The 12740-nt window shown below is 38.5% G+C and overlaps 2 protein-coding genes across 12 annotated transcripts in view; one reads left to right on the top strand and one right to left on the bottom strand.

Annotated features, from left to right (window-relative positions):
• The window catches only part of LOC127649743 (E3 ubiquitin/ISG15 ligase TRIM25-like), a 30780-nt gene extending 28116 nt beyond the window's left edge, over positions 1-2664 (top strand). Inside the window, exon 15 of the mRNA XM_052134969.1 lies at positions 395-2664. Within this exon, the coding sequence (XP_051990929.1) occupies positions 395-945 (551 nt within the window). The 3' untranslated portion in view covers positions 946-2664. The remainder of the gene's footprint in view (positions 1-394) is intronic.
• A 189-nt stretch (positions 2665-2853) lies between these two features.
• eef1da (eukaryotic translation elongation factor 1 delta a (guanine nucleotide exchange protein)) overlaps positions 2854-12740 on the bottom strand; it is a 33897-nt gene continuing 24010 nt past the window's right edge. For 9 of the 11 annotated variants that reach the window (XM_052133969.1, XM_052133974.1, XM_052133970.1 and 6 more), the window contains 6 exons: positions 8084-8149; positions 6305-6392; positions 3778-3878; positions 3467-3664; positions 3174-3368; positions 2854-3033 (listed from right to left, as the gene is read on the bottom strand). In XM_052133969.1, coding sequence (XP_051989929.1) covers positions 2995-3033; positions 3174-3368; positions 3467-3664; positions 3778-3878; positions 6305-6392; positions 8084-8149 — 687 coding nt within the window. In that variant the 3' untranslated portion in view covers positions 2854-2994. The remainder of the gene's footprint in view (positions 3034-3173; positions 3369-3466; positions 3665-3777; positions 3879-6304; positions 6393-8083; positions 8150-12740) is intronic. The other 2 variants (XM_052133966.1, XM_052133968.1) reach the window with 1 other exon arrangement.

The raw sequence follows: 12740 nt of genomic DNA, 5'->3' as shown, positions 1-12740 counted from the left end.
GACTCCAATATTGGCATGATCAAAGACAAGTCTCTCCCCTACGTGTATGCCAAATTTCATAACTTTTGAACCAGTGTTCCATAAGCTGTCATAGACCATTGGGAAGAATAAGTGGAAAACCAACAAGATCTGCATAAACCAGATGGTTAGAAAGTTACAAGCAAAACCTGCATGAAAATATGAGCATTTGAGATGGATACTCCAAACCTGGCATGATCAAAGCCAAGTCTTTCCAATATGAGTGTGCCAAATTTCACAACATTTTACCATGGCCTGTTTTATAAGGTGCCACTAACCATTGGGAATAATAATAAGCAGAACAAATATTAAAAGATACTGTAGGTGCCTAAAAACACACCTTTTAATGGCTTTCATTTCTACTTTAAACCAACAGATTGCCATGATCTGACGTTAGACCCGAACACTGCCAACTCTTTCATCCGTCTCTCTGGAGACCATCGAGAGGCCACAACAGAACCGGAGCCTCAGTCGTACTCTGAACATCCAGAGCGGTTCAGCAGTTGGGCTCAGGTCTTGTGCACTGAGGGTCTGTCGGAACGCTGTTACTGGGAGGTGGAGTGGGGAGGCAGTGGGGGAGTTTCCATTGGAGCTTCCTACAAAGGGATTCCAAGGACTGGAAGGAATATGGACAGAAAACTGGGATGCAATTCCAAATCCTGGAGTTTAGATTTCTCCAATTCTCTTTGTTTTTTCAGGCACAATAAGTCTAGTATAGAAATACACACTCCGATGCCAAATAGAATTGGGGTGTTTCTTGATCACACAGCTGGAACTCTGGCTTTCTATATTGTTACTTTAGCAGATGATAGCATGACTTTGCTTCATCAAGTGCAGACCACTTTCGCCCAACCCCTCTACCCTGGATTCTGGGTTGGACTTGGCTCCACTTTGAAAATCTGTCAAACTTTCAGTTTCTCAGCTTAGTAAAACAAAAGCGTGTGCTCTTTTTTAATTATAAAGAAGATATTTTGTTATTGTTATGAATAGGGCTGAAAGAATTGGTTCTTGTCTAGAATAAAAAAACATGACTTTCGGTTCTGTTTACGGTTCCCAAACGTAACAATGTGTCCTGCAGGGGGCCTGGGTAGCTCAGCGAGTATTGACGCCAACTATCACCCCTGGAGTCACGAGTTCGAATCCAGGGCATGAGTGACTCCAGCCAGGTCTCCTAAGCAACCAAATTGGCCCGGCTGCTAGGGAGGGTAGAGTCACATGGGGTAACCTCCTCATGGTCTCTATAATGTGGTTCTCGCTCTCAATGGGACACGTGGTAAGTTGTGCGTGGATCGTGGAGAATAGCATGAGCCTCTACATGCGAAATCTCCACGGTGTCATGCACAACAAGCCACGTGATAAGATGCAAGGATTGACAGTCTCAGAAGTGGAGGCAACTGAGACTTGTCCTCTGCCACCCGGATTGAGGTGAGAAACCGTGCCACCAAGAGGACCTACTATGTAGTGGAAATTCGGCGTTCCAAATTGGGAGAAAAGGGGATTTACAATTTTTTTTTTTAATCTACGGGGCAAAATATACAGCACAACTAGTGCAGTCCGATTCCCAAACTAATAAATCTAATGAGCCAGTTCTTTTGAATCTATAGCATGACCACCATAATTCAATCCCCAAACAACTGACTCTTATGAGCTGGTTCTTTTTAGTGAATCAAAGGCAAGTATATTTACTGATTTACTGAATAATCAAACACGTAATTGACGATTTTCGTCTTGTCCAGTTTGAAATGAAATGAGAACTGCTACCATGTTATGCAATGTGGTACTTGAGTCTCCCGAGACTTAAATCAGGCAGTGTAGTTACTGAATTGTTCGTCATATGACAATGTGTAGTTAAAGATACACAAGTTTAGGTGTAGACAATAACATTTTAGAAAATAATACATGCAAGAATTAAATGTTACATCTTTTTTGTTTTAGAACTTTTATTTAAATGTACTGTATAGTTTCCATAAATTATTGGATTGCATCTATGCCTCTAAAAAGTCTATAATAAAATGGATTTCTGATTTGTTTTATAGGCTCTGTCGAAATCTGAAATTACTGCATCACTTGGCAACAGGCTGCTGAGGGCAGTAAATGCAATAAGAATTGCATTTCTTATGTCCAAACAATTCTTCCTCAAAAGTACTAAAAGTATCATTAAAAAAACTAGAATTGTTAAAAAGGAACCGTTCCATCATAATTCTCTCATCATTTACTCACCCTCATGCCGACAACTTTCTATATTGCATATCCCACACAAACACACACACACACACATATATATATATATATATATATATATATATATATATGAATGTGAACATGGTATTTAACATATATTTAATTACATAAATGGAAACTGAAAACAATCAATGCTTTACAAAAATATGTGTTAAATGCATTAAATACCGTAGGAACAACATATGCATTCTTGGGGTAGTAATGCAAATTATTTTATAATATAAAAAAATATTCCACAAATTATTATTATTATAATTTTTTTTTTTTTAAAGTCAGTTACACAAAGATACACTCTTTAATTGAGAAATATCTGGAGATGCAGATTAAAAGACCACTTCACGCTGGGTCATTTTTGACCACATATGCGTTTTAGGGTTAATCCATATCCCCTTAGGGCAATACGGACACTTTAGCTGAGAAATAGACCCAAATGTATTCTAAGAAGTTCTTATTCACTATAAATATTTCAAATCCAAATCTTGTGATTTGATAAGGTTGAGTAAATTATGACAAAAAAATCAAATTCAGTTTACGTTGTTATACATTTAAAATAAGGAGATGCATGAAAATTTAAATTGGTAAAACCAGGACATTATAAACAAATACAAAAATAACAATCCAAATAAAGACAGTCAACTACAATGATTTTGTTCATGTAACCGAACAGTTTATTGGTAACCGTGTGATATAAAAGCAGCAGTAACCCCGTGTGAGGAGTTTTTTGACACGAGAGGCTCAGATCTTGTTGAAAGCAGCAATATCAACACTCTGGATCTACAACATAATGAGGGAATTAAGTTTACTAAAAGCACAAAAAGTCCTGTTTTACCCCAAAATGTAATTAAATAAATTATGCAAATTATAATTCATTTAAAATGTGGGATGAAAATCACCCAAAAAGATTGTGCACTTACGTAGTCCTCAAACTGGGTGATCTCCTCTTCCAGAATGTCTGTTCCCACTTTATCATCTTCAACCACACAGCCGATCTGGAGCTTTTTGATGCCATAGCCGACAGGAACCAGTTTAGAAGCTCCCCACAGGAGCCCGTCCAGATGTATGGAGCGTACACACTCTTCCAGCTTGGCCATATCGGTCTCATCATCCCACTGATAAATAAAAAGTTGATATATTTGAAAATACAAGTGAGCAGAAAGAAATCATACATTATACTTTAAAATAGTCTGTGTGTTGTACGGATTCGTACAGGTTTGACATCCAGCAGGATTGAGGATTTGGCGATGAGTGCTGGTTTTTTGGCCTTCCTCGCGGAGTACTCCTTCACTCTTTCCGCTTTGATGCGCTCTGCCTCCTCGTCTTCCTCATCACTGCCAAAAAGGTCGATATCATCATCATCATCATCATCATTGTGCTTCTCAACCTTGGGCTTCTGGGCGGGAGCAGCCTTCAAATGAAACCGTAACAAATGCTAAACCATAAATCAGTAAATAACATTTATAAATTACCATAGAAGCAAAGGCAGCCTCTAGAGAATATTAAAGATGGTATCTCATCTACCTTGGTGACAGCAGCTGTCTTTAGAGCCGGTGCTTTGCTCTTTTCCAGCACAGCCATCCTGGACTCCAGTTTGGACAGCACGCTTCTTAGATCATCCACCACTGAAATAGATTCCATGCTGATCACTGATTCAATAAGCCCATTAGAACCAACTGGACATTTAGGCCTTGTTTACACATGGTATGAACATTAGTCTTGGTTGATCTGATCACATGGTCCGCCAAGACAATCTGATGTTTAACTTACGCATCTCAAATTCATCTTCATTGACCACTGGACCACTTTGTTGAAGTGAGAGTCTCTGATTTCATTACAATATACGTCACGTATACTCAATATTTATAATATTATCACATATAGTCAATACTTTTTAATGTGATGCACTGGAATACATTTAAAGGATTAGTTCACCCAAAAATGAAAATTCGGCCGTTATATACTCACCCCTGTGTTGTTATAACCACATATGACTTCCTTTTTTTCTTAACAAAAAGGGAGAAATTGTGCTAAGTGATGTCATACACTGGCAGTTTATGGTGACCCCCTCTTTAAGGACACAAAAGTATAATTCAGAAGTCTATTAAATTATTCCATGAGACTCATGATTGTTCTGAAAGCATACAATGGGACAGCTCAGGTGGTAGAGCGGTTCGGCCACTAATCACAGGGTTGGCGGTTTGCTTCCTGGCCCACATGACTCCACATTCCGAAGTGTCCTTGGGCAAGACACTGAACCCCAAGTTGCTCCCAATTGCAGGCTAGCACCTTGCATGGCAGCTCTGACATCATTGGTGTATGAGTGTGTGTGTGAATGGGTGATTGGGACACAGTGTAAAGTGCTTCGGTACCACTAAGGTTAAAAAAGGCGCTATATAAGTGCAGACCATTTACCATACAATAAGTTTTGGTGTGAAACAACCTGAAATCGAATGTATTATTTAGTGAAAATTTTCACTGATCGATATTCTCCTGTCCACATTCACGATGTGCTGCATAACTACTGTTGCTCTTTGGACAAGAGCAATAGTTATGCAGCACGAGCGAGATGGGGCAACAGGACCACCAGCAATATTATCAACAGAAAACACAGCATAGCTGCACACAAACCAGAGAACAGAACTTAAACATGTCTGAAGAGTTTGTAGTGAAAGAATAGATGCATTTCAATGTCCAGACTTATTTGTTTGAAGCAGAGCCCTCCATCAAACAGAGAGATGGGGCTGAAGGTAGTCACACCAAGTCCTACTCAAACGCAAAATGACATGCAGTAAAAGAGATATTTTCTATGTAAAATCAGAGTATTTTGTCATAAGCAGCTGCGATGAGCAACGGAATATTTTGTCGATCACTTTGTTTCTATATTTGCTGTTGCGCGTGGTAACGGCATCTGCTATGAACTGGCACCGGTCCAAAATGCAACACGTGGTGCGATCGTCTGTGTTCCACGACTGCTTTTGGTCCTTGAAAATCGTATAACGTGCAAGTAAGGGCAGCTAGTGGATTTCCTGGTGCCTCCCTCGGGTAAGATGGTGCCCCCCTACGAAGTTGGTGCCCTAAGCAGAGTGTGTAATATGCGTATAGGAAGCGGTGGTACTTGTAGCTACCTTCAACCTACTCCATCACAGTTTTTGATTCCAGACTCTGGTTAAAACAAACAATGCTGGACATTAAAATGCATCTAATCTTCTACTACAGACTCTTCAGACATGTGTTTAGGTTCTGTTCTCTGGTTTGTGTGCAGTTAAGTTGTGTTTTCTGTTTTTAATATCGCTGGTGGTCCTGTTGAAGCGAAACAAAATTAGTTTTCGCTTGAACGCCCCATCTCACGCGAGCTGCATAACTACTGTTGCTCTCATGCCCCATCATGAACACGCACAGGAGAATAATGGTCAGTGAAAATCTTTACTAAATAATACATAAGATTTCGGTTTGTTTCGCACCTAAACTTATTGTATGCTTTCATAACAATCATGAGTCTCGTGGAATAATTTATTAGACTTCTGAATTATACTTTTGTGTTCTTTTGAAGCTTGAAGAGGTGGTCACTATAAACAGAGCACAAAATTTCTTCACAATTTCTCCCTTTGTGTTAAGAAAAAGAAAGAAAGTCATATGTGATAACACGGGGGGTGAGTAAACAATGACTGAATTTTCATTTTTGGGTGAACTAATCCTTTGAGAGAGAATATTTCATATTCTGCCCAACTCTGCTCCAATCCCAGCTTAGTATGTAGAGACAACTGTAAGCCAGACAGTTAATGGGTTACTTTTCTTGAAAACTATAAACACTACATCTCTGAGGCACTATGAAAATTTCTTTGTGCAACCCGTCTCAAGAAAGACAATAACATTGACTCGACCAATTGGCGTGAGTTGGGGAATGACCATGTTTGTTTGATCAGCAGCAGACGGGGGTTTTCAGGTTTTTTGGCAAATCTGTTTAGTGGGACTTGTGTCGCAGAAATTACATCACTTTCTTTTCTAAACACACACACACACACACACACACACACACACACACACACACCTTTGTGCAGATTCTTGTTGTCTAGTTCTAGACTCTTCAAACGAGAGACCAGCTCACTCTGATCCTCAGACTTACTGGCATTCTGACTCTGAAATCAGACAGAGAAAAACTGAATGTTAGTAAATTACATCTCATAAAAAAAAACTACTACATGCAAAACACACCATGCAGGGTCATCCAAATGTTAACCAACCTAAAATGAAACAAGCAGAAATCATATGGATGACATTTCAGAATATATTTTAAAACTTTGTCTTTCTACTGTATTTAGCAGTAGCATGCAGATTGTTTATGTGAAAGCTCAACTCTAAATGTGTGCATGAACATACACTTACCAATAACTTTATTAGTCACACCTGTACACATCTTATCAGCCAATCGTGTGGCAGCAGTGCAATGCATAAAATCATGCAGATACGGGCCAGGAGCTTCAGTTTGTTTTCACATCAACCATCAGAATGGGGGAAAAAAATGGCACCAACAATCCAATCATGTGGCATGATTGTTGGTGCCAGATGAGCTGGTTTGAGTATCTGTGTAACTGCTGATCTCCTGGGATTTTTACGCACAACAGTCTCTACAGTTTACTCCAAACTGTGCCAAAAACAAAAAAACATCCAGTGAGCGGCAGTTCTGCGGATGGAAATACCTTATTGATGAGAGAGGTCAAGGGAGAATGGCCAGACTGGTTCGATCTGACAGAAAGGCTACGGTAACTCAGATAACCACTCTGTGCAAATGTCATAAGCAGAATGCACATGTCATACCTTGAGGCCGATGGGCTACAACAACAGAGGACCACGTCGGGTTCCACTTCTGTCAGCCAAGAACAGAAAACTGAGGCTGACAGAAGTGGAACCCAACATGGTCATCTGCGGTTGTAGCCCATCTGCCATCTCACTGGATGTTTTTGGCACCATTCTGAGTAAATTCTAGAGACTGTTGTGTATGAAAATCCCAGGAGATCAACAGTTACAGAAATACTCAAACCAGCCCATCTGGCACCAACAATCATGCCACGGTCAAAGTCAATGAGATTAACAAATTTCCCCATTCTGATGGTTGATGTGAACATTAACTGAATCTCCTGACCCATATCTGCATGGCTTTATGCATTGCACTGCTGGCACACAATTGGTTGATTTAATAATGACATGAATAAGTAGGTGTACAGGTGTTCCTAATAAAGTGGTTGGTGAGTGTATGTTTGCATGTAACCTGTAACGTATACTCGACAGCATTCAGAACCCATCCATCCATCCATCCATCCATCCATCCATCGTCAACCGCTTATCCTGTGTACAGGGTCGCGGGGGGCTGGAGCCTATCCCAGCTAACATTGGGCGAAAGGCGGGGGACACCCTGGACAGGTCGCCAGTGCATTCAGAACCCATTTTACTTTATTTTTTTTACACAAGACTTTTTGTAGGGCATGAATTGTATCCATTGCAAATTGGATTTTGAGAAGGTCTCTACATGACACATGGCTGGAGGGGAGTTGAAAAATAAGAGGGCTTGCTGACATCAGCCAAAATAGAATGTTGTTAAATAGGCGGAGCAAGTTATTACATAGAAATTAAATATTATGAATAAAAAAACATTTAAAATCTCTTTGAAATAATATGCACTGATGAATTGAGCACAATTAGACCAGGAATATAGTAAATATGGAACATTTTGAGTTCATGTAATGGTGTAAATCCTAAAAATAAAAACACTACATTTCTAATTCTCATGCTTTTCACACAGGTGTGGAGTTAACCACCCCACAGCACTTACGGTCTTCCTCTCCCGGGTTTTTTGAGGGCGTGAGTGCCCTTTATTGCCCTGCAGAGCAGTCTTCACCTGAGACATTCACATTTCACCACCACAATCAGAGAACAATCAGGAAGAGAGATCGAAATCACAAGAATAATGTGCTATAAAAAAGCATGAGTTTTGCCTTTTTCGTTACCAATGCTAAAAGTTAAAAAAATAAAAATAAGACAAGATATGCGACGAGTTGCCTGTATTCATTAGGATTGTTTTATTACTTTTCTGCTTTAACCTAAACTGAGAATTCTTATCATTTAATCACCCCTATGTTGCTCAGAACAATTGTGATTTTTGTGTAGGAACACAAAGTTACCTACTGTAGCAGAATGTTTACATTGCCTTTTTTCCATACAAAGATGTGGATGGGGACCAGTCTGTCAAGCTCCAAAAAAGGACATCAAAATGACATTGTAATTCACTGAAAAACTTCAGCCCAAGCTTTCTTGGCTGTGGTCACCATCCACTTTCACTGTATGGACAACAGCAGCCCATCTGATAAATTAATACTTTTGTGGCAAAATCACAAGTGTTAAGCAAAAATGGAGGGTCAATTAAAAAATTGAAATTTTAAAGAGCAAAAGAGTTTAAAAACTACAAATACAAACACATTTTCAAAGAAACCATTTTTACAGTTTATCAAAAGGTTTTAAAAAAAATATTCAAGTGCATGTCAAAGTTTGTAATGTAGTCGTGAGGTTTGCTTGCTTAAATCAGAGTCAGACCTAGAATATGTTAAACAATAAGAGCATAAATCACAAACACATTATTACATCCTCGGGCAATCTGCTTCCTCTTACAATCTTAATGCAGACAAATGAACACAACACTGAGAACTCACTGTATGACAGAGCAAAGCACATACACCGCAAAAACACACAAACAACTTAGGAAAGAGATGAAGCCAAATCCATTTGCATTACAGGACAGCTTGCTATAGCTAATTACTTTTAGTTGCACACATACACACATTAAATCTTTGAAATGATCTCTGGTTTTTAGCCAATCCAAGAACACGTTTTCATATTTAATGCATGAATGGGAGGTGTGCAGTAGCTGCTGAAAGAGGAACCAGTTGCTGCAGCACCAATGCTATTTATTTTATTACATTTATTTCTCAAATGTAAAGGCCTTTTAAAAAAACACTTACACCCAGGGCACTGCAAACTTTCATCAGTCTGAGATTAAAACAAAGTTTGCAGATTTGAAAGTGAAATGCGATCGCTAATGTGTTTTATGCCAAGTACAACCCATGAAATAATTATGATTTACTTGTTTTAATGCAAAATAAAAATCAAACAATACAAACATGGGGAATCGAGTTTTAATAACTTATTAAGCTTTTAAGACTCTGAGGTTGTAAATCGGTGGTATATCTATGCAATTTTAATCCTACAAAGAAACGATCAACCAATCAGAGAACTGCGGCTAGCGAAGTGTGCCAAAAGAGCTCTGCACTTCAATGATGCACTGTGAATGGCGCAACCATTGGTCTCCCTACCCTCTCAAGCTACTTATAATTTATTTGTATGTCTTTGAATATTGAGCAACAAAATCGAGATATATTTTTCTATACTCATAACCAACAACTTTAAATCAATAGTTATATACTGTATTTTTGCATTGTTTTTAAAACATTACGTCACTCGTAATGCTTCATGGGATTGTAGTTCACTCTCTCATGAAAGATGTTAAAGGGTCATGAAACCGAAAAACATTTTTTTTTAAATGTGAACAGATATGTACATGATGCACATCACTAAAAAACAATGACCACACTCATTGTTTATTGTAAATGATAAAGTAGTTATTTTTTCGTTTCATTGAGCCATTTCGTTCTTCCGGTTTCAAAAGGAAAGTTAAAGCAACGTCACAAAACTGAGGTATATGCGTAAACTCGTGATAGAACAGCACACATTTACGTCCCTAGATTGAGCGTTTCTCAACATGCATCTTCTCGCCTGATAAGCAGGAAAAGACTATGGCTTTTTCATGAACAGAAGACAATGATGAAAACCGAAATCTCAAAAGTCATGTCAACTATCTATTTTTTACCAGTGTTACGTCATCATGACAATGGAGTTGAAATACTGGATAACTTAACACAGACCTAGTAAAATGTATTATGCTTATATATTGCATCTACACGTTTTTAAAAACAGTGTGTATATGTTTTGTGTATCTGACCCGTTTGCTTTCATTGTATGTGCCTTATTACTGCACGTGATTTAATGAAGAGGGATGTCAAAATTATGTGGCAAATCAACAATATGCCACAAATACTGTCAATAGTTTAACTTGTATTAAAGCCAAACACTCCATGTAAGAATAAATATCTATGAATTATTGTAAAGTCTTAAAGCAGTGCTGGTTTTGATGGTAATGTCTGCTCTAAATGCAGTTCTCACTTCATTCTTAAAAGTTTGAACAAAATATCCAAATCTTTTTACAGGTTTGCAAACTGTTCTATTGCCTTAAGACTTCACACTTTTGTCCCATTATTAATATACTGCAAAGTGCCCCAAACCCTTTTGTTTTCATCTCCACTCATTGTGTGTGTTTTTAGAAGTAGGTCTTGACCCCCTCCCATTTTCCCTCTTCCTGTCCACAACACACGGCCACATATTTTCCTACCCAATTCGAGAAGTTGTTTCTCAGTCTGAGGTGTGAAAGTTGGGGCTCAACTAGGTGGGCTTCCTGACCCTTTAAGTAAAGTTGTCTTTTTGTCTGATTTTTAAATACATATTTGCTTCAAATCAAAGTTTGTAATGATGTGATTCCACCTCAGAGCTGGTTGTTTTTTTCATGACTTAGAACTCTTATGAAGTACTTTAAGAAATAAGAAAAATACTTCCGGAACCTAAACGGCTGAAAAAGTGGACAGGCACTCTATTAATCTTCCAATAGCATGGATTTGAACAATCAGGATATTAACGTACAAATTCCTCCTGCATGCCAGCAATGATCCTGAGATTTGAAAGAGGTTCATGAATTATGCCGTTTTTGTGTTGTTTAGTACCCCGTGTTGGAGACCACGAGTTCCCCCAATTAGAAACTGCCTTTAGATAAACTCTTTTTGGTTAAACACATTCATTCTGCTCCACACGGAGTCGCTAATCCATTACAACCGCAGTTTGTTTTTTGTCACTGCCATGACACCAAAGAGGCTCCATAAAAACAGTGTGAAAATAGATATATTTTTGGGAGGAGAGGGTTTGGATTGTAGCTGCAGACTTAAGCCTTAATGGAATACATAGACAATAAATTACCAACTGAAAACTTTATTAGCCAAATATCAAATGGACAAATGGACACGGCATCTACATGCACTTTTTCAGTAAATTCAGGATGGAGTGTAGAGGCTTCACGCTATTCTCCGCAGCATCCACGCACAACTCGCCACACGTACCACCGAGAGCGAGAACCACATTATAGCGACCACGGGGAGGTTACCCCAATGTGAATCTACCAATTGCTTAAGAGACCTGGCTGGTGTCACTCCACACACCCTGGTCAATACTCACTCAACTACACATGCCCCCAATATCCTTTGGTTTTAAACATTGTACACCAAGATATATTTAGTTAACTTAATACATGTTAACTAAACTTCAGACTTGTATTACACATAGATAACAACTATTTGGTATTATATTCATGCTGTATAGCCAGACAGGAACTGGCACCCCAACCGAGCCAGGTTTTTCCAAGTTTTGTTTTTCCCCCACAAACAAACACTTAGTGTTTGGGGTTCCTTGCCACGATCACCTTTGGCTTGTTTTCTGGGGGCCTAAAGACAATTACATTTTTTTAAATACTTTTTAAGGCATGATTTCCAATGCCGTTTTTCAATTAACTGCTAAATGAGGACTTTAAGCTAGGCATACTTGCATATTGTAACAGCATTTTGTTTTAGTCTGTTCTAATTTCAAGTTTTATGGTTTATATTGCCCGGTTTTGAATGTTATTGATGATGATGAAAAAACATCATATCCGGCAAATTCTTTTTATTTTGTACATTAGGGATATTAAATTATTAGTGATTTAATTTTAGCCTTGGTACACATCTTTGGTTTTGTGTCAATAAAGATGTACTTGAGCCTTAAAGGGTTAGTTCACCCAAAAATGAAAATTATCCCATAATTTACTCACCCTCAAGCCATCCAAGTTGTATATGACAATTTTCTTTCAACTATAATCGCTGGCTTCCGGTAACGGCCGTCCGTGCGTTCACGAGAGAGTCGAGTTCTGGCGTATGACGTAGGCGTAGCGTAAGCTCTGGTGAGAACAACACAGAAGCGCAGAGGATAGCCAGTGATTTTAGTTTATAAAATTATAAATATGGATATTTTTCTAACAAAAATGCATCGATTTACTTCAGAAGGCCTTTATTAACCCCCTGGTGCCATATGGATTACTTTTTTGATGGATGGATGGAAATCTAAGGTACCATTCACTCAGATTATAAAGCTTGGAAGAGCCCGGATATTTTTTAATATAACTGATTGTGTTTGGCTGAAAGAAGAAAGTCATACACAACTAGGATGGCTTGAGGGTGAGTAAATTATGGGATCATTTTCATTTTGGGGTGAACTAACCCTTTAATGATGTTGCTGTGGGGGTA

This window comes from Xyrauchen texanus, chromosome 9, assembly GCF_025860055.1.
Source record: "Xyrauchen texanus isolate HMW12.3.18 chromosome 9, RBS_HiC_50CHRs, whole genome shotgun sequence".
NCBI classification, from domain to species: domain Eukaryota; kingdom Metazoa; phylum Chordata; class Actinopteri; order Cypriniformes; family Catostomidae; genus Xyrauchen; species Xyrauchen texanus.
The sequence above is the reverse complement of the archived record's forward strand: the minus strand, read 5'-3'. Positions and strand labels throughout refer to the sequence as shown.